Here is a 27,680-nt window from a genome sequence, read left to right as displayed (position 1 = left end):
CTGTTAGCGCCATTTTGGAGAGTATCCGCTGGACGTAAACAGCGTATGCTGTTCTGTGTTAGCTGCGTCACTCGGATACTCTGTTTCCGTTCAGATCAAATCACAACAATGTAGGAAACAGATCCGGCGTGACCGAACAGCATACTCTGTTTACGTTCAGCTGATATTCTCCAAAATGGCACTAGGGTGACGCGGAGGAAACAGATTGTTGAATTAAGTCGTTTTTTGTTTTCAAAAGTATTCTCGTAGCTTTGTAAAATTACGGTTGAACCCCTGATGTCACATGGATTATTTTACAGATCTCCTTGCTACGTGTCTGGACTTGGGAACATTTCAGTTGTGTTGCTGTCTATGCAGGATCAGACAGCTCTCAGATCCCATCAAAAATATCTTAATTTGTGTTCTGAAGATGAACGAAGGTCTTACGGGTTTGAAACGACATGAGGGTGAGTAATTAATGACAGAATTTTCATTTTTGGGTGAACTATCCCTTTAAGATATAATTTACTAAAAAGCTTTTGTTGTGTGGAAAAGAGCAACTTGGACATACTGCCAAGCATCTCTTTTGGTTTATATGGATGAAAGAAGGTCAAATGGTGTATAGTGAGTGAATAATGACAGAATTCCCATTTTTGTGTGAACATTTTCTTTTTTTTTTGGAGATTGTCTATATGAATTTCATAGTGCATGTGATCGGAATGTGTGTATGTTGAGTGTGGGAGAATGAGTAATTTAGCATTTTTGTTTGTGATACTAACAATACAATAACATACAGTTTTGTGTAGCATGAATTATGTTATTAAAAAGTGTGTGTGTGTTTCAGGGCTTTGTGGATGGAGATTTATCCAAGATTCAGTATGGAGGAGCGAATGTATCTGGATTTCAGATAGTGGACTTTGATGACCCTCTTGTTGCTAAATTTGACCAGCGCTGGGAGGCACTGGAGGAGAAGGAGTACCCTGGAGCAGACAGCAGAATCAGGGTGAAAGAGTGCAAATATTTAAATGATGCTGAAATAAAAATGCTGTCAGCTGCATAGTTATGGTCTCTATTTGTTATGGAGGTTTTTATCTATCATAAAACACCAAAAAAGACATTTGTATGGTCTTTGTATTTCTTTCCCTTGCAGTACACTTCCGCTCTCACATATGATGCTGTGCAAGTAATGACCGAGGCATTCCGCTTTCTGCATAAACAACGGATTGACATCAGTCGCCGTGGCAACAACGGAGACTGCCTGGCCAATCCCGCGGTGCCGTGGGCTCAGGGGTTGGAGATAGAGCGTGCTCTCAAACAGGTCCGCTCTGCCAACACATTATCAGTGCCTGTTGTCTGTGTGTGAGAACTTTATAACATTTAACATCTGTGCATGTGTTTGCTCAGGTGCGTGTGGATGGATTGACAGGAAATATTCAGTTCGATCAGTATGGCAGACGAGTGAATTACACAGTCAATGTCATGGAGCTGAAAAACAGTGGCCCTGTGAAGGTAACACAGTGTGCATCTAGAGCTCTGCATTTTTCATGAACTTTAGTATGTGTGTTTGTGATGGGAAGAGTAAAGAGAGTCTGATTTCATTATCACTTAATGATACCAAATAATGATTCTTGCACCCTGCCCTGAAATGAGTTCTAATTATATAATAGCTAAAAACGAACACTTCCTTGATTACATATTTAAATTTTTTGTAATAGAATTTATTTTTTTGTCAAACTACCATTTATTTGAACTAAACTCAGTGTATCTTTACCTACACTACCAATACAAAATGTTGGGGTCAGTAAGTAATTTATTCAGCAAGAACACATTAAATTGATCAAAAGTGACAGTAAAGACTTTTAACATGGTTACAAAAAGCTTCTATTTCAAAGAAACACTGTTCTTTTGAGCTTTCTACTCAACATTCATAATAATAACAAATGTTTGTTGAGCAGCAGTGTTTCTTGAGATATTTGCATAATAGTATGATTTCTGAACTATTATGTGACACTGAAGACTGGAGTAATGGCTGCTGAAATTAAGCTTTGCCTTTGCAGGAATTAATTTCATTTTAAAATATATAATGTTGTTTTACTTTGTTAGAATATTTTACAATATTACTGTTTTTTTTTTTACTGTAGTTTTATTAAAAAACTGATTTGTCTTGTAAACATTAAACAGTCTCACTGACCCAGAACAAGATACTAGATATCTACTAGCTAACTAGATATAAACTGATATAAAGTGTTTAACTGATCTGAAAGTACTACACTTTCATTGGAAGCTGAAAGCTTAATAAAAAATATGCTTTTATAAAATACTGGATAGTTATTAATTAATACATAAAGGGTGAGGGTTGTGTGGAATTTTATAAATGATGAGCATGAGTTTGTGAATGATTCTTTAGTCTTTGCAATTCATTACAAAAGACCAGTTCATACACGTAATTAATGAACAGCATTGATTGTGAAGGATGTTTGTGCAGCCAGTGGGTGCAACGCAATATAAATGTGTTGCCAATTTATTCTTATTTCACTGCACACAGTCTCTTTCATCATGTTTCTCTTTCATCACATTCAAGTCTGCAAGCAGTCAGCCCAGCTCAAACATAATTTATTTTTCCTTGGCACTGTTGATTCAGTCGTACCACAGCACCACTGCTGAATAGTGATATAGGAAGCACTGTCAGAGTATTTTAGTACAGTGTTCCATTCACATTTAGGAAAAAAATACATTAAAGTGCCCTTAAAGGGATAGCTCACCCAAGAATCTAAATTACCCCATGATTTACTCACCCTCAAGCCATCCTAGGTGTATATGACTTCCTTCTTTCAGACGAATACAATCCGAGTTATATAAAAAATTGTCCTGGCTCTTCCAAGCTTTATAATGGCAGTGAATGGCCGTTGAGATTTTGAAGTCCAATAAAGTGCATCCAGTCATCATAAAAAGTGCTCCGCACTGCTCCGGGGGGTTAATAAGTGAAGTGAATCAATGTGTTTGTGTAAGAAAAATAAGAAAACCATAATCTCTATCTTCCGCTCTCTGTCGTACGCGAGCACCCTTTAACTTGCCTAAAAGAATGGTTCTCGGTAGGGTTCTTGATTCCTAAGCCCAACTTTTAGCACTTGTTAAAGTAAATACTTGATTATTTGTGATTTGTGTTCTCAACAAAAGTGTGTACTTTCTCTCAGATTGGTTACTGGAATGAGATGGACAAAATGGCCGTGACTAAATCTGACCTTTTCCCCAACGACACCATGGGAATGGAGAATAAAACAGTAGTTGTGACAACAATCCTGGTAAGAAATATTCCATGATATTTACATTTGCATTTAGTCATTTAGCAGACGCTTTTATCCAAAATGACTTACAAATGAGGACAATAAAAGCAGTCAAAACTAACAAAAGAGCAACAATATATGTGTAAATGACAAGTCTCGGTTAGCCTTACGCAGTACACGTAGCAAGGTGTATGTATATATATATATATTGTATATATATATATTATATATATTATATTATATTTCACATCAAGAGCAACTGAAATCACCTTCATTCGAAGATAATGTCAACATATTTTTCTCCCTGCATGTTTGTTGTAGGAGGCACCGTATGTAATGCTGAAAAAGAATTCAGAGTTATTCACTGATAATGAACGATATGAGGGATACTGTGTGGACCTAGCCGCCGAGATTGCGAAGCATTGTGGGTTTAAGTATCAGCTGAGGATTGTGGCAGATGGAAAATACGGCGCACGAGATGCTGAGACCAAAATCTGGAATGGCATGGTTGGAGAGCTGGTGTATGGGGTGAGAAGTAAAACATAGACTCACTCGCACAAGAGTGCACGGTAACACTTTAGTTTAGGGACCAATTCTCACTATTGACTAGTTGTTTATTAGCATGCATATTACTTGCATATTGGCAGTTTATTAGTACTTATAAAGCACATATTAATGACTTATTCTTCACGATCACATTCTAGATCCCTTAATCCAACCCCATACCCAAACTTAACAATTACCTTACTATCTATTAATAAACAGCAAATTAGGACTTTCATCATACATTTCCTATAGGCCTATGTGTGTCATTCACCTAATTCCTCTTCTTTTCACTGTTGACAGAAAGCAGACATAGCTGTAGCTCCTCTTACCATCACTCTGGTTAGAGAGGAGGTGATTGACTTCTCGAAACCTTTCATGAGTCTGGGCATATCCATTATGATCAAGAAACCACAGAAATCCAAGCCGGGTGTCTTCTCTTTCCTGGACCCGTTGGCCTACGAGATCTGGATGTGCATTGTATTCGCCTACATCGGAGTTAGCGTCGTGCTCTTCCTTGTTAGCCGCTTCAGCCCTTACGAGTGGCACACTGAGGAGTTTGAGGATGGGCAGCTGGGCCCTAGCGAGTCTACGAACGAATTTGGAATCTTTAATAGTCTGTGGTTTTCTCTGGGCGCTTTTATGCAGCAGGGATGCGATATTTCACCAAGGTTGGTGCGTGCAGTGGGCGCTAATGCTAGCTGGCTAGAGTGTGGGATGTGCTTTCGGCTTAGTGCATCGACAGTTTTCCCTCCGTTGCCGTGGTTTGTGTATGTTCACGCTCCTGCAGCTCTGGCTTCATATCCATTTCCATTAAAAAAATAGTGTTATATACAGTGCAATTCCCAACTTCAGTGTTCCGAGGGTAAGAAGAAAGAGCCAACACAGGATGAGAAATGTTTTATCAAAGTTGTGGTTTAAACTTTGGTTGAACATTTCTTTTGTGAACATGCACTCACCCAGTTGGGAACAGTAAGATGCACAAGGTCACCGTTTCTAGCCCTCTTGGAGTGGTACCGTGTTTCGGCTGCATATTCCCCATTTTCTCCAAAGTGAAAGGGTTTCTTTTCTTTCTTTCTTTTGGATATTACAGTAAGAACATGCTGGTTCTGTGAGTGGAGCATGTTGGTGTTTGTGTGTGGCTGACTGTGTTTGCTGTGTGTAGGTCGTTGTCTGGCCGTATAGTTGGTGGTGTGTGGTGGTTTTTCACCCTCATCATCATCTCCTCCTACACGGCTAACCTGGCTGCCTTTCTCACTGTGGAGAGGATGGTGTCACCTATCGAGAGTGCTGAAGACCTGGCCAAACAGACTGATATCGCATATGGGACATTGGATGCAGGCTCCACCAAAGAGTTCTTTAGGGTGAGTGGACCAGTGTGGTCCATCAATAAAAAAATTGTTTAAATGTTTTTAGATACATTTTTTGCAGAGTTTGAACTAACCTTGTCGCGTCATGGAAAGATCAAATTATCTGATATTTTAAGATTTATTGACCTTGATAAATGGTCAGGAGGGTCCTCAGTCCGGAATGTTTCTGCATTTTGTTTGACTTTGATTTGGCATGCAAATGTTTTTCAAATATTTATAATATTTTAGAAAAACTGTGCCACTGTGTTTTTCTATGAAATAATAATGAATATTATGCCAGTCCACATAAGGGAATAGTTGAACCAAAAATGAAAATTTGCTAAAAAAAAATGTTACTCACTCTCAGGCCGTCCAAGATGTAGATGAGTTTGTTTCTTCATCAGAACAGATTTGGTGAAATGTAGCATTGCATCACTTGCTCAGCAATGGATGCTATGCAGTGAATGGGTGCCGTCAGAATGAGAGTCCAAACAGCTGATAAAAACATCACAATAATCCACACCACTCCAGTCCATCAGTTAACATCTTGTTCAGTGAAAAGCTGCGTGTTTGTAAGAAACAAATCCATCATAAAGGTGTTTTAACGTTGAACCATCGCTTATGGCCAAAATACAAGTCCATAATTAGACTCTCATTCTGACGGCACCCATTCACTGCAGTGGATCCCTTGGTGAGATGTAAAATTTCTCCAAATCTGTTCTGATGAACAAACAAGAATGAGGATGAGTAAATTGAAAGAAAATGTTCATTTTTGGGTGAACTATTCCTTTAATAAAGTTTTTCTTTTAATAATATTATATTTTTAACGAAGCCCTTTTTTCATTATATTTTTTGACTGTATCCCCCATAAAATCAAAATTAACTTTAATTTAGATTTTAAACACTTGTTCATCATTGAGGTGCTGAATTGATTTGCATTTTTAATTTATTTTAATAAATGACTAGATGCAGGCATAAAATGACATGTCATAGACCTATTCTTGATATTCATGTCTAGAATGAAAACGTTAATATTGCTGACCATCATGTCCTCACTACCCCGAATCTAAATGTCTCCTTTTTTCTCTCTATCTTTGTGTCTTCACTTTAACCAGAGATCTAAGATTGCTCTCTTTGACAAGATGTGGCAGTACATGAAGAGTGCAGAGCCTTCTGTGTTTGTTAAAAACACGGTGGAAGGTGTTTTGCGTGTCAGAAAATCCAAAGGCAAATATGCTTACCTTCTGGAGTCCACTATGAATGAATACATCGAGCAACGCAAGCCCTGTGACACCATGAAGGTCGGAGGAAACCTTGACTCTAAAGGCTACGGCATCGCTACACCCAAGGGATCTGCTTTAAGGTGGGTGGAGTAGTATAACAATATGGCCCATGTTGTTATAGTATCCCACCTACCCTGATGTAGGCCGGGGGTCCCCCTTTAAAATGAGGTAAACTAGGTAATAGCAGTGCTGAGTATAGGGATGAGCGGTAGTGTAGGCAAAAACAGCAGTGTAGAGAGTTACCAAGGCAACTGCAGCGATAGTGAGGGCTTTAAAAAGCCCAGCTGACAGCTGACAAGCCGGTTACCTAGCAACCAGTGCTCTCTGCGAATGATGGCGTAGGAAATGGAGTAAAATGTAGTCTCAGACAAATAGGTAATTATTTTAACATAAGCTTAATAACAGGTTAAGTTTTAAGATTTTAATAGGAAGTGAGTGAGCGCCATAATAAAATGCACAATGAATTAAGATTATATAAAAGTTATTAGGGCTGTCAGATGAAAATATTTGATTGCGGATAATTTCATAATCACGTTTATTAATTCAATTCCTTTTTTAAGAAGTTGTAAGTATAGAGTTTGGTAATCCGTTGCTATATGTGCATTTGCCATAATTAAATAATGTAACACTGGGACTTAATCTTAAATGTGATATTTTATACTTGTTGAGCTTGATAACTAACAGTGCTGTAAGCATTTATTTTTTGGAATTCCACTCATAAATTGTTCCTACTGAAAAGCTCCCTTCATTTATCAGTGGATACGAATTGCAAAACCCATGTATTGGAAAAACATATTGGAAAAAATATCGGTAAAACCGATTATTGGTGGATCTCTAAAATGAGTAATGGGAATGGCGATTAAGTTGAAATGCTCTCTCCCTGTCAATAATTTTGTTGGTTCAGGTTTGCTGGTAAGTGAAAAATGTGTTAATGGCATTAGACAATTTAATTAATTGCTTGTTTTCGTTCCAATTTTGACAGCCCTAAACATAATAGATTAGTTCGCGTGACTCTTTTCCAAGAATTAACAGGTCTACTCTTGAAGGTTTCAGATGTGTTTTATCTAGTAGTCTACAAGTTCTGAAGCCTTTTTTCACCTGTTTTGCTGATAATCAACTGCCATGTGTTCAATGAAGCAAACATTGGCAAACGTTAAACTACTTCTGCTCACAAATAGCTTTCTACCCTCTTTAAGCAAAGCATAGTGTAGTAATGAAAAACTGAAGCTATACGCTTACTACCAAAGTTCTAAAACGCTTGTTTTGTGGTTAGTATGACCCATTCTACTCATGTTTGCCAAATAGTATCTGTTTTATTGAATGCATGTCTGTTTTTAATGACTGAAGCAATGGCCTCTTGCAACCAGACTGTGTTATGACTAAAAGCTATTTATTGATAATGAGTAATGAATCAATGCATGTGATTGGGCACTTGTATTTTGAATGATTCATTGACTGAAAACACAGTAACTTGAATATGAATGCATTTGATGATGCACTGTTTGAACTATGCATGCTGTCACTCTTGATACTTCTAACCAGATTTGTTTGCCTCAACGCTTAGTGTTTTCTGCTAACTGATTTGAGGATCTGTATGTGCGATTGTGAAATAACTGATACTATTGCTGATCCTCCTCTGTTCTAGCCTCCTGCCTCAAGAGTTTGAGTTTAAAAAGAACTCTTAAAGCTCGACCACCTTATATTTTAATGGGTCGTTTAACGTCATTTTGATTGGTTGGTTGATTTGATTGATTGATTGATGGATTGTCTAACCCAATGTTCCATTCATTCTATGCAACTTATGGGGGGCGTGGCCCATTGCAGCCCCGCCCCCTCATGCTGTCTGACAAGTATGTTTTATCGTTTGTTTAAGAAACGCGGTAAACCTTGCAGTGCTAAAACTGAACGAGCAGGGGCTTCTGGATAAATTGAAAAACAAATGGTGGTACGACAAAGGAGAGTGCGGCAGCGGAGGCGGGGAGTCAAAGGTCAGACCCGTGCTTGGGACTTATGGGTAAAAAAAATGAAATGAACAAAATGCAAATGAGCAGGAAGCACTACCAGTGGTCTCAGGAAACAAGCTGAGGCACCTACAAATTTGAATATGCCATCGGTTGGTCAACTAGAGCTTTCAGAAAGACACATCTGCTCCAAAAAGAAATCTAGACTACCTAAAAAAAGACATTCCCAGAGGTACACGGCTCATTGGCGGGCTCTGTTTCTGCTTCCTGCTCGCGGCGATGAGTCTGTGCACATCTGGCACGGCAAAGCCGCGTTTGCCGACTGCCAAATGGAGCGCAGACTGCCAATCGCCACCACGCTCAGGGCTGAATCATTACCAGCGCTGTTAGCGAGTGCAAATGTTACTGACAATAACATAAAATAACATTGGTAATGTTATTTATGTTATTTCCTATACGCGAAGAACGCCAGTAAACCTTGCAGTATTGAAACTCAGTGAGCAAGGCATCTTAGACAAGCTGAAAAACAAATGGTGGTACGATAAGGGAGAATGTGGAGCCAAGGACTCTGGAAGTAAGGTCAGTCACTGCAGGGAGCGTGAGTGTGTGTGTGTGTGTGTCTGGCAGGGCTAGAATGTGTATGTGTGTCTGCATGAAAACTTGTGAAAACACTGTCTCAGTTTGGGCGATCCCAAGCATCAGCAGACTGTGTGTGTGTGTGTGTGTGTGTGTGTGTGTGTGTGTGTGTGTGTGTGCGGAAAAAAAAGTGTGAGAGAGAGAAGTCCATCTGCAAAGTCTTTTATAACTTTTTTAGAAAATCTTGATGGTAATTATTTTATAGAATTTCTGGGTAGTACTAGTGAGAGTAGGCTACATAAAGAGGCTATTACTGTATTTGTACAAAGAGATGTTATATCATTTTTGCAGCTGAACAAGTACAGAGTTAAAAGCTAACCCTAACATGTGTGTGTGTGTGTGTGTGTGTGTGTGTGTGTGTGTGTTCGAGAAGAAAATAGTATGAGAGCGATACGAAAGGAAGCTTGTGCAAAAAAGAAATACAGCCTATAGTGATGTGTGTGTGTATGTTTGAAAGCAAGTCCCTACACAGATTTACCACCGCATGAATCAGAACCTGACCTGTGTATATAATCAATGATGCCTATACAAACAGGGATGTGGTATAAACACACAGTAATGCATGTGAGAGACACATAGCCAAGACTCATTTTATATACATATAAATGCGTACTTGATCCACATTTCTCTCATGCACAAACACGCATACTCATTCCTGTGTATAGGCTCAGAATTTCGTTGTGCTCCTTTGTATTTCTATGTGCTTTATTGAAAACTTGTCCTGTTCCATTTTATTTTTTATCTTTCTTACACTCTCTCTTTCTCCCTCCTATCTCTCTTTCTCTTTGCCATGCGGTCTCTCCTTCTCCCTCACCAATGCTGTAAATGTTGTTTGTATATTTGCCTTTTACTTCAGCTGTCTTTAATTGCAATTCTGTAGGTGGCGTCTTTTTTCCTTCTTTATGTGCACACACTGCACCGTATTGTCCTGTTGTACTTTTGTAGCCGTCTATGTATTTTACTGTTACTAGACACTCACATATAATACACACTTAATACTGTACTGTTTTTGTAGCGCAATTACCTTTACAGTCGTAGTCTGTCAAGTATACAGTGATAATCAGTAGTATTGGCATACTGTCATCCTTTCTCTCCCTTATCTTTGACTTTTGATCTTCAACCCCTTGCAGGAGAAGACTAGCGCCCTCAGCCTGAGTAATGTTGCGGGCGTCTTCTACATCCTGGTGGGTGGCCTCGGGTTGGCCATGCTGGTCGCTCTGGTGGAGTTCTGCTACAAGTCTCGCGCGGAGGCCAAACGCATGAAGGTTGCCAAGACTCAGGCTCTAAATCCCTCCTCTTCCTCGCAGAATTCTCAGAATTTTGCTACTTATAAGGAAGGGTACAACGTTTATGGGCTGGAGAGTGTTAAGATCTAGTGGGGTAGGAACGGCAGAGGCTTTATTTTTGTCGTTTGTTCACTGTTTTTTTGTCATTTTTTTATCGTATGCCAAATGCTTCATCGCCACTGCACGATTCTCCAGGCATCACGCTGACATGCATTTGTCAAAGATTTAAAGGGTTCGTATCAAAATTTGGGTGATATCATAGTTGGGTGAACTATCCCTTTAATTTCAGCCCGTAATTTAGTTTTCCGTCTCTCTTTCTAACTCTCTGAGAATTAAATGGGGCCTTTTTTCCAACATAAAATCTAAATGGACCCTATTTAATTAAAGAATGTTTCCGGTCTTACTGTGACCGATTCAGTATTTTATTTTACGAAAAGATTTTGTGAAAAACAAAAATGCCCATCATTCATAACAGCCTTTTTGCAAAGTCTACATTACACTGCGACAGATTTACAAGGAAGTTTTCAGTTCTCAAACTTCACATAGTTTCATATATCAAAAGATGAAAAACTATTTTTTTTCACGATGGGACCTCTTTAAAAATACAGCATCACACAAGCAGTTGCTTGACTGTACAGTTTTGTTAAATTGTGACTACACGCACATCTTATGTGATCAAGATTGAAGATTAAAGAAATGAGGTAAATGTAAACAAAGGATGAACAGAGGGAGAATAAAATGTATGGCTGGAAATAGAAGATGTATGGTTCCTAGAGAAATTAATTTGACCTAATTTTCTGCTTGTTTATCATCATTGTGGTTGTTTGTGGATTGGCTGCATCACTTGCTTTTGATATAAAGCTCCGCCATCTTTGAGCGAGACCCATTAGCTGTCAATCATTCTCCACCCCATCTGCTCTTCATAAACATTTACAGTTATGTACAGATGTTAAATATGTATATATAATATTATCTGTATTTCTAAAAATATATGCACTGTAAAACATTAACAAATGTTTTTATTTTTTCTCTTTCTGTCTCCATGTGTGTGAATTTGGGTGTGAATCGCTGTGCATTTCTACATTCTGTTTGTGTGGGTGTGTGTTTGGTAACAGATGACGTTCACAGATGCTATGCGCAGTAAGGCCAGGTTGTCTATAACGGGCAATACAGGAGAGAACGGGCGAGTGCTGACTCCAGACTTCTCTAAAGCCGTCCATGCTGTGCCGTACCTGAGACCTGGCATGGCAATGCCTGTGAGTGTGAGCGAGCTGGTTGATTAGAGGCCCTTTCAGCTGAGTGCTTTAACTCTCATCCAGTGACCATACAACATCCAAAAGTCTAACATTATTAACTGTAATGGCTGATCCTATAGACCAGGGGTTCTCAACCCTGGTCCTGGAGGGCTACTGTCCTGCAGAGTTTTGCTCCAACCTTGATCAAACTCACCTGCCTGTAGCTTAATAAAAATAATCTTAATTAGCTGGTTCAAGTGTGTTTGATTAGGGTTGGAGATAAAGTTTGCAGGACAGTGGCCCTCGAGGACTAGGGTTGAGAAAGTCTGCTATAGACATTCCCTTGGCCCATCAAATAATCAATTTTCATGTAAGTTTTCATGTAAGGCCAATGATGCACTCATTCATTTTTATGGTGGAAGCTGTTTGTGACCATGATTAGTTGTGAATTGTGTTTGTAGTCTGACCACTTTAAATTAAGATTACTGGAAATATTCTAAAATAATGTTTAAAAAATGAATTGTAAAATAATTTTACTTTAAAGCACTGAGTGGTGTTTGGCTTTTGGCTGTCACTTGCAGCCACTGCTTTAAAAAAAACAAAACTCTTCAGGAAACCTGAACACACACAATGTGATTTCTGATAAAACCCCTTTGATTCACCCCTTTGATTCTTTGTTCCGATTTCTTAGGTCACCTATTTCAGGGATATCTATCAGATAGTAGGGATATTTTTGTATTTTACCTGATCAGCAGTCTTCCCCATGATTGTGTAGCCTAGTGAACCAAACTGAGAGGCCATTTTGAAGGCTCAGGAAACCTTTGCAGGTGTTTTGTGTTGATTAGCTGATTGGCATGTCACCATATTCTCATTTGTTGAGATAGTGAATTGGTGGGTTTTTGTTAAATGTGAGCCAAAATCATCACAATTAAAAGAACCAAAGACTTAAACTACTTCAGTCTGTGTGCATTGAATTTATTTAATACACGAGTTTCACAATTTGAGTTGAATTACTGAAATAAATGAACTTTTCCACGACATTCTAATTTATTGAGATGCACCTGTAATCGTTCAAAGTCTACTTATGTTGCCAAAATACTGTAGAATTGTATTCAGTGTTGATTCTAAGGACTCTGGGGGTCCAGAAAAAAAAGTTGTTAGAATAATAACTTGAAAATGTTTTCAGTTTAAAAATTTTTTTTTTTACAAAATATGTATGTGTATTTGTATTTTTTTTTACGTATTCACATTTATTTATTCATTCATTTTGGAAACAATTATTACCCAAAATCATGGGAAATTTGAGTCTTCATGTCCTTTGCAGAGGACATAAAATAAATCAGTGTTCAATAAATCATATCCTGCTTTGAAAGCACACTAAAGAGAGGAAGTTTGCTAATATTTCATTCATTTTCAGTTAACGCTACTGTGTATATGTGCAGGCATGTTTTTCCAATGGATTCTGTGTGCTGCTATATGGACAGTCTCCCTCGTGGTGAACATCATTCTAGATAGTCCAAAGTTTTGGCCTCTTGTTATGCTTGGAGGAGCAATCTGGGCTACTGGTAACATCTAATTACTTAATATGTCAATATAATTTGATAATTACTGCTTGACAAAAATAGTAAATACACCAGCAATTATCAGATCTATTCTTGAAAGACTGTCTCATTTATATTTACTGAGGATACAGTGTGAAATTCTGTCTGATGTTTGTGTGTTTTTGCTCTAGGTAATATAACTCTAGTTCCTATCGTAAAGACTATTGGGCTTGGTCTTGGTCTTCTTATATGGGCTTCATTTAATCTGCTTTTGGGTTGGGCCAGCTCTCGGTAAGCAAAATCTCATTTCAGAATCCAGTTATTAGCAGAATAAACACACACACACTGATTCTTGCTGCTGATTTTAGGTTTGGTTGGTTTGGTATTGGTGCTGAGACTGTTTCCAAACCAGTACTGAACTTCTGTGGAGCAGGTCTTTGTTTACTTGGGTAAATGTGCATGCATTCATTTTCATATTCTTTTTTTCTTTCAATTTCAGAATGTGATGCTACTTGTAAGTCTCATTATTTTAAATAATGTCTGTTCTCTTCTTTTTCCTCCACCCTTTTTATTTCCTTCATTTTTGTATGTTTACAGTGCCATCGTTTTTTTCTTTGTGAAGACTGATGTTCAAAGATCTGCAACATCTGAAGAAACACCATTACTAATAGACCATGTATGTTGACATATTTAATAAATGTGCTTATAAAATCTCATTTTTTTTTCAGGGGGACATGGTGATGGGGTAAAAAAAAAAAAAAAGAGATGAGGGGAAAAAAAAAAATTCAAAAAACTTTGTGTTTCTTTGTGAAGTTTCTCAGAGGTCTAAATTACTTTTTGCGTTCCCCTGAGAAACTTTGCATTTGCCCATAAAACTGTTCATCAGCGAACGCAAAGTTCCTCAGAATGCAACATTTTGAGAGCTAACAAAATGTTTCTCAGAGGAACAGAAAAGCATTTAAATATATTTTTTCCATTACCATGTTCCTTTAGAAGCTCTGTACATTCTTGAATATTTTATGTTCGAATATTCCAGCTAACTAGTTTTATCAATTTTATCCGAAGACTGTGAACTCTGACTCTGTGGTAGCAACAGATGATTCCTGGGTGGATGCATTAACACCACGCACCAAACGTCTTGTGTATGTACACATCACACTTACGTGACCCGTTACACACTTTCCTAACACTTTACATAATATGTGAATATAGATGAATAATTTAAGTCGTCATGCACCATCAGCATCAATGTTTTACAGAAACACAACATCAAAAAAACCAACCTTTTCATGACTAAATGTTTTTGTACTACTAGCATATAGTATCAACCACAATAAATTCATAATTAAAATATACGAGTATCCACATACTGTATCTAACAGAAAAATGCATTTCTAAATATGTTTATAAATGTTGCAGTGGAACGTTTGTCGCTGGACTGCTGTACGGAACATCATTTGTTCCAGTTCTGTACATTAAAAACCATGCATCTGATCCAGACAGCCAGTACAGTGGGGCTAGCCAGTTTGGTAAATCGAGATTACCTCATTATAAACATTGGTTGAATTCTTAAATATGAACTATGATGTATTTTCTGTGTTTGTACGTAGATCTGGATTACGTCTTTGCACAATATAGTGGGATTTTCCTCACTAGTACAGTGTATTTCGTCCTGTACTGTGCCATCAAAAAAACAAACCTCAAGTTTTTCCTAAAGCAGTGCTGCCAGGTAACAGCATCACTTCAATTTAAAGGAACAGTTCACCCAAAAATTAAAAATTTTCTGGAAAATATACTGACACTCAGGCCATCCAAGATGTAGATGAGTTTGTTTCTTCATCGGAACAGATTTGGATAAATGTAGCATTGCATCACTTGCTCACCAATGGATGCTCTGCAGTGAATGGGTGCCGTCAGAATGAGTCCAAACAGCTGATAAAAACTTCACAGTAATCCACACGACTCCAGTCGTGGTTTGAAGTTAAAAAAACATTTTAATGATGGATTTGTTTCTTACAAACATGCAGCGTTTCACTGAACAAGATGTTAACTGATGGACTGGAGTGGTGTGGATTACTGTGATGTTTTTATCAGCTGTTTGGACTCTCATTCTGACGGCACCCATTCACTGCAATGCTACATTTCTCCAAAGAAACAAACTCATCTACATCTTGAATGGCCTGAGAGTGAGCACATTTCAGCTATTTTTTTTGGCTGAATACTCCTGTAATTCGCATTTCCTTTAGAATTGTGTATCTTTCTTCCACATACCTTGATGTATTGTATAGAATGACATGTATACCTTGTAGGTTTCCTTTCTGGTATCATGTGGGGTGTAGCCACGTGCTGCTGGTTCCTGGCCAACAATTACCTCGGTGCTGTAGTGAGCTTCCCTATTATCACCACAGTGAGTGACAGATCTCAAAAGAATGCATGTCTTTATGTACTTTCCACATGTTTTCCAATAATGTGCATTTGGTTCATTCCAGGTTCCTGGATTGATTGCAGCTCTTTGGGGTGTTGTAGTGTTCAAAGAAGTGAAGGTAAACTTGTGTGTGTGTGTGTGTGTATGAGTTGTGTTCCTGCTGTCTATTGCTTTTACCTTTTTGTATTGAACTCTTCATCTCCTCCTCTCTCTCCCTCAGGGTTAGCGAAATTACATTGTCCTCATCGTTGCTTTCTGTCTTGTTCTATCTGGGGCATTATTGACCGCATTTTCAAAGATTTAACCCTATTTTTAGACAACGGCAAGAAATGTGAAGAAAAAAACTTAAGTTGAGTTAACACTTAAGTTTTTCTTTAAAATCACTTCTGCTGTTTTAAATAGTTTGAATACTGCAAATGAAAAAGATTTATCATGCAGCTGAACATACTGAAGTGAAACAATATAGTTTATATCAGGGAGGGATATGGTCCTAAAATAGATAAGATACTTGAAATGTTTTAGCAATATTAGCACAGATGTTATGTTAATGTTATTGGGAACACAATTCAGTATATTTGTGTTGTATTTGCAGTAACATACTTTAAAAAAAAAAAGAAGTCGGTTAGCGAAATTACATTGTCCTCATCGTTGCTTTCTGTCTTGTTCTATCTGGGGCATTACTGACCGCATTTTCAAAGATTTAACCCTATTTTTAGACAACGGCAAGAAATGTGAAGAAAAAAACTTAAGTTGAGTCAACACAAGTTTTTCTTTAAAATCACTTCTGCTGTTTTAAATAGTTTGAATACTGCAAATGAAAAAGATTTATCATGCAGCAAAACATACTGAAGTGAAACAATATAGTTTATATCAGGGAGGGATATGGTCCTAAAATAGATAAGATACTTGAAATGTTTTAGCAATATTAGCACAGATGTTATGTTAATGTTATTGGGAACACAAATCACTATATTTGTGTTGTATTTGCAGTAACATCCTTTTTTTTTTTTTTAAAGTAATGTTTACACTATAATGGACCTCATTTCACTGTATGTTTGCACATGTAATTTATGTTTGATTATTTATTTATATATATATGACAATGAAGCCTATTTTAAAACCATTTTTAAAAGATTTTGCATGACATTTTCATGAGTTTTGCACATTTTACCTTGTTTTTCTTTAAGTTTTTGTATTTTCAATTATTCCTAATGGTGATTCTCGGTACTGTAATACAGTATTTTTATTTTACTGTAAATTACATTTAAATACTGCAGTGCAGTGATAATATTTACTTTTTTCAAGTTACAGTAGTTTTTTTTTACATTTGCAATGATATTGCATTACAATATTACAGTACAATAAATTTAATGTAAATATATTACAATACAAATAAATGTTGTGAATGTCACCATGCAAAAATGTTCATGGTTTTAAGAGTAGGCTTTGTTTTCTTGTATATAATCTCTAAGTATGTTATGTAATTTCTTTTTTTCCTTTCTTTTGATTTTGTAATGAAAGTCATGAAATTATAATGTCCTTTTGGCGTGTTCTTTATTTGTGGGTAGTTGGAAAATTAAAAATGTGTGCTTGTGTTCATTCTCTTTTTCCACCTGATCTGGTTTCTGTACAGACAGCTGCAGTCTTTTCTGAAGGAAGAAACATTCAGTCTGTCTGGCTACATCCAGAAACTTCTGTATACACTGATCCACCCCTGAAATGCACAACACGCAAAATCACAAAGGCAAGACTTTACAGGTAAAACCATTGTTTGTTTTTTTCATGCATTGGTCAATTTTGAGATTTCGGGCTATTTCATCTTTTATAACGTGTCTTCCTTCAGATTAGTGAGAGACCGAGAGAGAGAAATATTACCAGTCCTAATTTCTTCCTGGTCTGTTCCATTCACATAATCTTGACTGACAAGAGATGCAAAACACGCCTGTGATAATGAAAAACATTAGAGGACGGATGATTAAAAGACAAACTCTAGAATAACACCACCACTGATTATATAGACTAAAATATGAACTAATAACAACTCCAGTGACAATGTAATGGACATAACTGACACCGTTTCGATCAACAACCAAGCAAACAATTCATTTCTACTGCATGCATAAAACATGTACTTATATAAAATAAGTATATATTCATATTAAATATAAAAAAAGCGTGAATAATAAGCTGATCTATCTAGAAGCAGTCAATATTGTACAGAAAACCTATCACTGGCACGTGAGCAGCAGCAGCAGTTTTCTCGATCTCCTCACCTCGAAAGAAGCTTCCAGTTCATCTACTAATGTGTTGTTTGTCCCTCTATTACCGGGAGGACCTGTGAGGAGCCCTGGCTGGCCTGTAGATGCATGAGGTCCAGGAGGCTGCTGACCAGGAAACATTCCGCTCATAGACGCCATTTCTCCACTAACAACAACTCGTCTTCTTCGTGTGCGTCAGAAGACGCGGCAGGCTATTGAAGGTGTGAAGTATCGCCACCTACTGCACAGGACGAGCAACGCAATTGTTCTTCTTCTTCTGATGTTTATTGGCGGTTTTGGCTAACCAACTTAAAGGTGCATTACCGCCACCTACTGATCTGGAGTGTGGAGTGAACAGATTTGGTAGAGAGAAGGATATTAAAAAAATTAATCCACATTTTATATTCTTTCTATATTTCCTGCCTTTTTTTTTTTTTTTTTAGATAATTGAACACTTCTTCTTTCATTCTTGATTGCATTTGTCTATTCCCAAGTAATATCATGAGTGATACTTTATCATGTCCCATCAAACCTAATTTATGATTAAGTTGATTTCTTTCTTTCATATGCATCACATTCTAGAAGAATGTGCTTTACTGTTTCTGGATTCCCACATTTATCACATCTTCCATTTTCATGCTTCCCTATTTTGTGTCAATTGAAATTTAAAGCTGAATGTCCAATCCTCATTCTTGTTATAATAACATCTTTCTTCCTACTCCCACATACCTACTCTCTTCACATACACGCCCCTGTATCTGGTAAAGATGCCTTCCTTTTATTCCACTATCCTATAACTTTTGCCATATCTTTCTTACTTCAATTGATCTAATTCTCTTGATTTCAGATTTGCTAATTGCTATATTAATTTCACTATGTGAGTGCTTCAGAGCCATCTTAGCCAAGCAGTCCACTAACTCATTCACTGAAGGCTAACTCATCCTCACTCTCGTCACATGGAAGAGCCTACTATGCACTCTTCCGTATAATATTGCTGTATTCATTTTCTGAAAATAAGTCATTTTGTTATTTATACATAAATACAACTATACTACAGTAAGCACTTCAAATAAATAAATAACTGCAATCATATTATTGATGCTACTATCTATAAAAAATCCCAATGGGGAAATACATTACTGTAATTCCACTGTGGTACAGCATTGAATAAAAATATCTAATTTACTTAACAAAGATTGTACAAAAAAATCCACTTTGAAAAGAGATGTATAGAAATGAGGTTAATGTAATATGTAATGTTATATTTTAAGGTTGAAAGGGTAATGTACATAAAAAGGATACATGTAAAATGTCTCCAAGACAGATTGGATAACACAATGAAAAAAGTTGAAATCTAAGCTGCCCAAACGTCATATCTGTTACTGATTCTTATTCTGTATCCATAGTGACCTGAAAACCAGACTTTGTATTTCAGCTTCGTGCCATTGCACATTGCTCATTACACACACACACACACACACATGGATGAATAACAGCTCAAAATTCACTCTTTTCACCTCTCCACTGACTTGGGCCTCTTAAAGAAAACTTGAGCAAAGAACCAGCAGGCAGATACAAACTGACAGTCCGCACAAACAGGTCAACAAGAAAGTTCACTGACATTTAAAAGAGCTTGAGCTCCAGAGCTATACGTCTAATAAAATTGGCAGAAATATCTATAGAGCATCTGTCTAGTTGTCATTAAGTGTTAGAAGAGTGTTTCAAAGCCTCTTCAGTGACCCGTGGGTTTCCAGTAATCTACTTCATGTTTAATGTCAAAAAGGAAAAGAAAGAAAGAAAATACAATGATAGAAAACATTTCTGGAAGAGCTAGTGAACCTTTGAAGTAGAGTAAATCTCTTCAGTTGTTTTGCATCATTACAGTATATATAAGGAAATATTGACTTTTATCCATAAACATGCACTTGAACGCACTTTTATTCACTACTTTCTTCCACCAGGTGGCGCTGCTCTGTTCAATAAGAGAGATTTCACGGGGTGTATTGGAACTAATTCCACAGCTTTTGTCAGGTAGGTTTATTTTTAAACGCCAAATTCTGAGACCTTAAAGTCTTGGCTACAAAAAGATACCGAACATTTCTACTTTTCGCCTATCGTTCAGAAACTAAAAAAAACACTATTTACAAAGCAGCTAAAATGTGACATGACATGTGGCCAAGTATGGTGACCCATACTCGGAATTAGTGCTCTGCATTTATCCCATCCAAAGTGCACACACACAGCAGTGAACACACACACCCAGAGCAGAGGGCAGCCATTTTTTTGCTGCGGCGCCCAGGGAGCAGGTGGGGGTCCCTGGCTCAAGGGCACCTCAGTCGTGGTATTGAAGGTGGGAGAGAGCACTGTACATTCACCCCCCCCACCTCCAATCCCTGCCAGTACGAGACTCGAATCCACAACCTTTGGGTTACGAGGCCGACTCTCTAACAATTAGGCCACGACTTCCCGTTGTAAAGGAAACTGGATGAATTGTATTTGCTAAATGTTCTCTTAAAATGCATGTGACAAACTGAACTTGCATTGACCTGACGTCTTTGTCTTGAGGACACAATTCAATCTTTCGGTTAAAATCTATCATCTATAGTTGACTCTTGCCTGGGTGTATGCCAGTGTGATTTACTGTGTTCACTTGTTTACCTAACAGCTATTATATGATATTGAAATTTCAGTTTGGAGGACATAATTCACTGTCATTTATGAGTGTTTTGAACTACAGTATGCTATATGATTGAAACCATCATGTGACATTTCCCTGTGACAACTTGCCCCGGTCTCCCCTATATTTTTCCTATCAACATTTTTCCTGTCGTAAAAATGGGCGCGTCCATTTGTAAAGTGTATGGGTCTGGCTTCCGGTCTCATCTGCATCCAGCTATTTTTAGCTGTACAAAACAGTTCGTTTTGCTGCTTGATATTGAAAATTGTCTTATCATATTATTTTAATGTATTATCTTGTTTATGAACACACTGGTTTGTAGTGCAAACAGTTTTACCGTTTACTGCACGTTGTTATTTTCCTCGTTATTTACCTATAGTGGTTAATGATCCGGAAGTCTCACCCATAGGCTTACTTCCACGTTGAAGAAAAAGGTGGATACCCAACTAACAGGGAACATCCTCAGAACTTTAGCTAATAGTCTGGCAAGATTCTCTGAAAGTTCTAAACAAACATTCTTCCAGAAACGTCAGTAGAACGTTGGCTCAAAGTTATCTGGTTTTTAATAAGCCTAACGTTCTGAAGACACACACACGCAATGTTATTTGTACTTAGTTCTTGAGACTTTTTTTCTGAAATGTATTAACATTAATCGTTTAGTGGACGCTTAAGCGACTTGGATGTTTGTAGGTTTTTTAAACGTTGCAGAACGTTTCAAAAACGTTTCATCTAACGCCTAACCAGGAATTTTTTTTGAAAACATTAAAGGTGACATAAAATGGAAATCTGACTTTTCCAGGTTTTAAGTGCTATAATCAGGTCCCCGGTGCATCTATCAACCAAGGAAACATGAAAACGATTAATCCAGTAACTTTGTTTTGGTAAGCCTTTTTCTGCAAGTGTCTGAGAAAACGATGGTGTCTGATTTCGCTCCCCTAGTGACGTTGCAAAGGGATCTCATTATAATATTACCGCCCCTTAATCTGTAAGTTTACACCCACGGCGCCGTCATTTTGATTTCGCAAGGTGACAACGGTTCACCAGCTCTAATGCCATGGCGAAAGTTTGAGCAAAACATGCTAACTGTTCTGTCTTTGGCTGCACAGACGAGCACAGAACACTGTTTAGAGTCCCAGCCTCAGAGGAGACAACAGAGCTGGGGATTTATTGATTTATTTACTGTAGGCTATATTGCTGCTGCCACACAGATCAAAAATAAACAAGCGATTTATTTCCCAGCTGTTTACCTTCACAGACATAACCCACTGTTTTTGTAACTGGTGTGTTTTTAACATAAACTGAATGAGAACTTAGTTTAGTGCTCACATGCTGTGACAGCCGCTTTCTGTGCGTGTGCTTCGGATGTGTGCGCTCAGAAAACCGTATATCTGAAGTTTAAACTCATATGGTTTAAAACGCATGATTTCAGCGCGATAAACATAAACACAAATCAGAAGCAAAACAGATGTTTTTAGCAGGTCTGAGCTGCTCTATTATGGAAAAGGGGGCGGGGAGCAGCAGCGAATTAAATTGCATTTAAAGACACAGGCACGAAAAACAGCCTTTTTATGCTTCCACTCAAAATAGACATATTTTCAAAATGATATAATAAATTATCTGTGGAGTATTTTGAGCTGAAACTTCACAGACACATTCTGGGGACACCAGATACTTATATTACATATTGTAAAAAGGGGCATATAATGTGTCTCCTTTAAAGGGGTCATATGATGCTGCTAAAAAGAACTCATATGACCCCTTTAAAACATTAAGAAGTCATTCAGAAATAACCTTTTCACTTAACTTGATTCTGGTTAGTATCTATGTGAGCCATTACGCAGCCACTGAAACAAGGCTCAGAATGTTTACCAAAAAAAAAAAAAACAGTTCTTAAAAGTACCATTTATTTCTTATTTAACATTGTAACACTTTTTCCACTCTAAAGCACATTTTGTGCAGTCGAAAGGTTCCATGGATGTTAAAGGTTCTTCATGGAACCATATCTACCAAGAAATAATTTTTATTTTTAAGAGAGCAAAAATCCTCATATTTATCAAATCTTTAATAAAGACCTATAAATAGTTTTCTGAATTCCAAGAACTAGAGACCCGTTTTCATCAGCTCTTGAATAAGTGTCACGCAATGAGCGCATCACAGCGTCGTGCTGTGAACTGGTGGCGTTTGGTGCTTTCACGCATTCAGACTGATGGAGACTCGCGCGTGAAGCGCCGCAGGTAAGAGTCTGGAACGCACCGAATCTCTCCACTCGATGGGCGAAAATGTCCTGCTATTAGGCTATTTAAAAACAATCAACCACGCAATTCGATTCAGTTTTCCTCTATATGGTTGATGTTATTCTGTCCGTTAAGATGCGATTCACGTTTTGGTTTCAGGTGAAAACGCAGTGGAATATAGGATACATAGGTTTTGCTCATTTCATAATGCGTTATAAAACAAACTTTACGCGTCCAGACGCGCGATACCGTCCGAGCGCAGCTGGTGGGCAAGAAGAAATGGATCATTTGGTTATGAAGCACGAAGTACCTGTTTACGACACACTCAATGAAAGCACTTAACTCGGGAGTTTGCAGGCTAATAACGCGCAATAATTGATCTTAATGCTCTCATCGAAACTGTCTCCCGTGGGAACGAGAGTGAGGAGATGCCTCACACACCTGAATGTTCTCCTTGGCTGGGCTTATCTTTCTCTTTAGGATTTAATGGCACATTTCTGATTGTTGAGAGGAGACATTAAGGTAATGTGTTGGTCAGCTCAAATCAAATATATATTTTTTGTCTTATCAGAATTGTATTTCAACACGAGATACATATTATTGGAGATGCTCTCTGTGAATTTGTCTTTTATGGTGTTCTATAAATACCCGGTGCAGACTGAAAATATCAAAGTTTATTTTGTGTCTTCATTCTAGCCGAAGGATGTCTGGTGCTATGTGTGTTATTAAAGACAGATATGTTTTCATCATTTTTAAATGCTGATTTCTACAGTTTTACACAGTGAAAATGATTTTTGAGCTTCTGAGAATTTTTTTTTTTAATCTAAATTTGCATCATTAGGTATTTATAGAGCACTTATACACACATAAGGATCCAGTTTTACTAGAACGCTAAAAAAAACATCATTTATGACAGTTGTTTTTTCTGTCTCTCCTTCCCAGTCTTTCTCCCTGTCTCTTTTGTCAGTCGATATGTCACTTCTTCCATCCATCTCCTTCTTTATCTCAGTGCTTGTCTTTTTGTACAACGTCTCTCCCTCTTTTGGTTCCCATGGCTCCCAGTGACTCTTTTTGTAGACAATTTCATCATTTTTATCATAAAGTCATGTCTATCTTTAAGTCTCAAGTTGGGATGAGAGCAAATCTTGTTGTCAGATGTATGAAACTCATTTAAGCTCCTCAAAAACTCCATTTGAAGGTTTTATGTATTCCATTCATGTCAGCTTCATTACGCACTCGATCTCTCTGTTTCTTCAATGAGTCTCTCCATGGGGCTCTAGTCGATGACCTAATTATATTGTCATGGCAATGGCATTAAAAGTGTCTGCTGATTCATTGAAAGACTATAAACGCATTCATTTTTTTGGTTTATCAGTTGTATTGTTTGGGCTGCCAATAATCACAAGTTTCCAAGTCACTGGAGTGCCATGTAATTCAGGTGTTTCTGTCTCACCCCCATATTGTTACTAAACCTGTATGACTATTTGTTTATGTGTGAATGCATGTATTTATTTATTTAATATTTTGGTTATAGACAATCAACATATGGCCAATGCTATGACAAATATTACACCCTACTGTTTAATTGTAAGCCTCAGTAATAAATAAACCATACCTTCTCTCGTATTCACACATTTTATTTTATTGTTATGATCAATATGGCAAATGCCATCACTGTTTAATGTTCCAGTGGTGCCTCATTAATATGTAAACTGTGAAAATAATTTTTCTTATCTCATTAACATTTAACTTAAATCATTTAGCAGATTGTTTTATTCAAAGTTACTTTTAAAAGAAAAAATAAAATATCAAAAAGCACTAAAAAGTACAAGTCTTCCAAAAGCATATGATAGTTTTGCGCGAAGAACAGACCAAAATTAATATATTTATATAACAACAACAATAATAATAATAATTATTATTATTATTCACTCATTTGTCCTCTGGTGGGCATCTCGTTAACTTAAGCTGCAAATTGATCATTGAGTCAGTGAATTGAACTTAATCTTGAACTCGAACCAGATCAGTCTGACTTCTTAACTGAATCAACTGGTTAATTGAAAAGACCCAACTAATTTGACTAATTATTCTTTCACTTGGTTTCAGAAAAGTTCAGTTTGCTATGACTGCTTATGATACATCAAGATTCTGCATAATTCTCCTTTTGTGTTTCACAGAAAAAAATAACAGTATGCTGTTTTGGAACAACTTAATGGTGAGTAAATAATGACCGAATTTTTAGTTTTATGTGTCCTACCCCTCTACACTAATGTGGACTACTGGCCTACTTAAGACCATTGAGAATGAACTCTGTGACTATCAACAGTACAGTATGAGAAAGAGTGGACACTACACTCTAAAAAAATGCTGGGTTAAATACAACCCAGTGCTGGGTAAAATAGGGACAAACCCAGCAATTGGGCTGTTTTGACCCAGCGGTTGGGTTACTACCCAGAAGGTTGGGTTAAACATTTAATCAAACCGCTGGGTCAAAACAGCCCAATTGCTGGGTTTGTCCCTATTTTACCCAGCACTGGGTTGTATTTAACCCAGCATTCTTTTAGAGTGTAGTGTCCACTCTTTCTCATACTGTACTGTTGATAGTCACAGAGTTCATTCTCAATGGTCTTAAGTAGGCCAGTAGTCCACATTAGTGTAGATTTTTTAGAGCATTTTTTAGAGTGTAGATCAAAGGAAAGGTGGCAAAAGTGAAATGAGACAGATCCTAAAACAAGGCAATGGACCATGTTACATCAAAGATGCATTGTAGTAGACGCAGCCACACCTTTTTTTTTTTTGGTCTGTATTGTGACATACATCCGAGTATAACAGCTAATCGAAAAAAAGGGGAAAAAAGTAGTGCAGGAACCTTGTTCAATCCATTGGTCGTTATTTGTTTTTTATGATGAAGAAATAATTGGAGATGTCTGATATATGCCACGAGAGACAAAGTTTCACAATTACAAGGTCCAAAAAAAAAAACATGCATGGATGAATTGTTTACATTTCTGATGAATTTCCATTTCGTGTAACTTATCTGAAAGGTTTTATGGCTGTTTACACATAATTTCAAGAGACAAACAGACCCGTCAGATTGTCATTCACTGAACGCTTTGTTCTGTTGAAGCAAAACTACCAAAGTCTTAAACATAACCCAGATATGCTTTATGCATGCATTATTTACCCAAGATCCCCGAACAACCAAGCCTCTTGCAACTTTCGAAAAACATCTCTTCTGTGAACATTCGACTCAAACCTGTAAATGCCATAACACCTTTCTTTCACCGTTTCTCTGTTTCATCTCTGTTCTAGTGTGTAGTTCTCACATGATAAGTGTAGGCAGCACTTCTCATGCTTCCACCTCCTTAGGATGAATCACTCCTCATTTGTAAGTCGCTTTGAATAAAAGAGCCTACTAAATGATTAAAGACAAATGTCAGTGCGATAAGAGACTATTATTCAGACAGTTTATGTATTAATGGGGCTCTGCTGGAACATTAAACAGTAGGACGTAATATTTGTCAATGCATTTGCCATATGTTGTCCATAACAATAAAATAAATCAAACACACCCTTACAATAATGAACTACCTTCACGCATTCCATGAGTCTTATGTGACATTGTGTTTTTGAGTGATTTCTCGGTATCTAATAGAACGTCGCTGGAATTCATTAGTCTGCACACCTAATTAGATTTTCTCTTTACAGACATGCAAAGGCAAATGAATGACTCCTGCTCCGTCTTGACATTTAAGTGCCTGCTTCAAATGCTGGCGTATTCCCTTTGTAGCCCACTCTACTCTTAAGGTCACTTTGTAGAACAGTCCCGTCGAGGGAATACTGTGCACAGAGCATGTGAACAGCCTGCCTTTTAGCCTCAGTCTATTGGGATTAGCCACCGTCTGCATATCCCATTGCAGTATTATGTGCACGAGACTATTTTACTGTAAGCGTATTGGCCTGCTATGAATAAGAAAGTTTAGTTAGAGATTCACGGCTGGGCTTCTAGTTATGTTTCTGTTGTTTGAATACACATTCGTTCAATTTATTCGCAATAGCTGAATATGCTGAATTAAAAACCAGTGAATTTAGAGTTGAATTTGGCTGCTGATAGAGACAGAGGGAGCGGGAGATGAAAGAACCAGAGCCCTAAAAACAGGAGGCGTTGTCACCTCTGTTACCTTGACAACCTGCTTCAGACTCTGATATACAGTTTATGTCTGTGCTTAAGACTTATTTATAATTATGCCATATTTATGATGTGTACTGTATGTTTGTTCATACAGTATATTAAAGAAGTTTGAAGAGAATCAGAAATATGTGAGTCAGGTTGCAAATGGCTTACTAAATAATGCTTTAATTAATATGTAAACAGGGTTATAGAATTTATAATTAGCTTACTATAATTTGTTACATTTATATAGTGCTTTTCTGGGCACTCAAAGCGCTTTATATGAAAGGGGGGAATCTCCTCAACCACCACCAACGTGCAGCATCCACCTGGATGATCAGCCATATTGCACCAGAACGCCCACCACACACCAGCTTATTGGTGGAGAGGAGACAGAGTGATGAAGCCAATCAGTATATGGGATGATTAGGAGGCCATGATGGTCAGAGGCCAATGGGTGAATTTGGCCAGGATGCTGGGGTTACACCCCTACTCTTTATCGAAGCACATCCTGGTATTTTTAAAGACCACAGAGAGTCAGGACCTCGGTTTAACTTCTCATTCGAAGGATGGATAATACCATAAAAACAATAGAAGTCATTGGGGTTACACTTTATTTTAAGGCGATGTTGTTACAGTGTACTTAAATAAGTACTGAGTAATATTAATTAACTGCATGTACTTACTGTAGGGTTTGATTTACGATTACTTGCTTGTAATTTATGGTTATTATCATAGTAAGTACATGCAAAATAAAGTTTTACTGTCAATGGAAAATGCCCAGACGTGTGTGTGTGTGTGTGTGTTTGTGTGTGTGT

General features: G+C 37.5%; 3 protein-coding genes and 1 pseudogene across 4 annotated transcripts in view; 3 read left to right on the top strand and 1 right to left on the bottom strand.

Annotated features, from left to right (window-relative positions):
• The window catches only part of LOC107591557 (glutamate receptor 2-like), a 24,685-nt gene extending 13,174 nt beyond the window's left edge, over window positions 1-11,511 (top strand). Inside the window, exons 6-16 of one of the 2 annotated variants that reach the window (XM_016280749.1) lie at window positions 824-982; window positions 1,130-1,297; window positions 1,384-1,488; window positions 3,174-3,281; window positions 3,585-3,791; window positions 4,110-4,477; window positions 4,972-5,170; window positions 6,271-6,518; window positions 8,864-8,978; window positions 10,166-10,415; window positions 11,437-11,511. In XM_016280749.1, the coding sequence (XP_016136235.1) occupies window positions 824-982; window positions 1,130-1,297; window positions 1,384-1,488; window positions 3,174-3,281; window positions 3,585-3,791; window positions 4,110-4,477; window positions 4,972-5,170; window positions 6,271-6,518; window positions 8,864-8,978; window positions 10,166-10,411 (1,923 nt within the window). In that variant the 3' untranslated portion in view covers window positions 10,412-10,415; window positions 11,437-11,511. Of the gene's footprint in view, window positions 1-823; window positions 983-1,129; window positions 1,298-1,383; window positions 1,489-3,173; window positions 3,282-3,584; window positions 3,792-4,109; window positions 4,478-4,971; window positions 5,171-6,270; window positions 6,519-8,311; window positions 8,427-8,863; window positions 8,979-10,165; window positions 10,416-11,436 lie in introns of both variants that reach the window. The other variant, XM_016280748.1, reaches the window with a different exon arrangement.
• Window positions 11,437-15,839, top strand: LOC107591580 (transmembrane protein 144-like; annotated as a pseudogene).
• Window positions 15,840-17,051: 1,212 nt separating this feature from the next.
• On the bottom strand, window positions 17,052-18,002 carry LOC107591579 (mediator of RNA polymerase II transcription subunit 28-like). The gene is made up of 3 exons (XM_016280772.1): window positions 17,796-18,002; window positions 17,398-17,464; window positions 17,052-17,236 (listed from the first exon to the last, which is right to left on the bottom strand). Exons 1-3 carry the CDS (start codon window positions 17,937-17,939, stop codon window positions 17,052-17,054), a joined length of 396 nt encoding a protein of 131 aa, XP_016136258.1. The 5' UTR covers window positions 17,940-18,002.
• Window positions 18,003-23,178: 5,176 nt separating this feature from the next.
• The window catches only part of LOC107591578 (neuropeptide Y receptor type 1-like), a 21,524-nt gene continuing 17,022 nt past the window's right edge, over window positions 23,179-27,680 (top strand). Inside the window, exon 1 of the mRNA XM_016280771.1 lies at window positions 23,179-23,213. The gene's annotated coding sequence lies outside the window, so the exon portion shown is untranslated. The remainder of the gene's footprint in view (window positions 23,214-27,680) is intronic.

The sequence above is a fragment of the Sinocyclocheilus grahami genome, unplaced genomic scaffold (genome assembly GCF_001515645.1).
Source record: "Sinocyclocheilus grahami isolate Dianchi unplaced genomic scaffold, SAMN03320097.WGS_v1.1 scaffold143.1, whole genome shotgun sequence".
Taxonomy (NCBI): domain Eukaryota; kingdom Metazoa; phylum Chordata; class Actinopteri; order Cypriniformes; family Cyprinidae; genus Sinocyclocheilus; species Sinocyclocheilus grahami.
The sequence above is the reverse complement of the archived record's forward strand: the minus strand, read 5'-3'. Positions and strand labels throughout refer to the sequence as shown.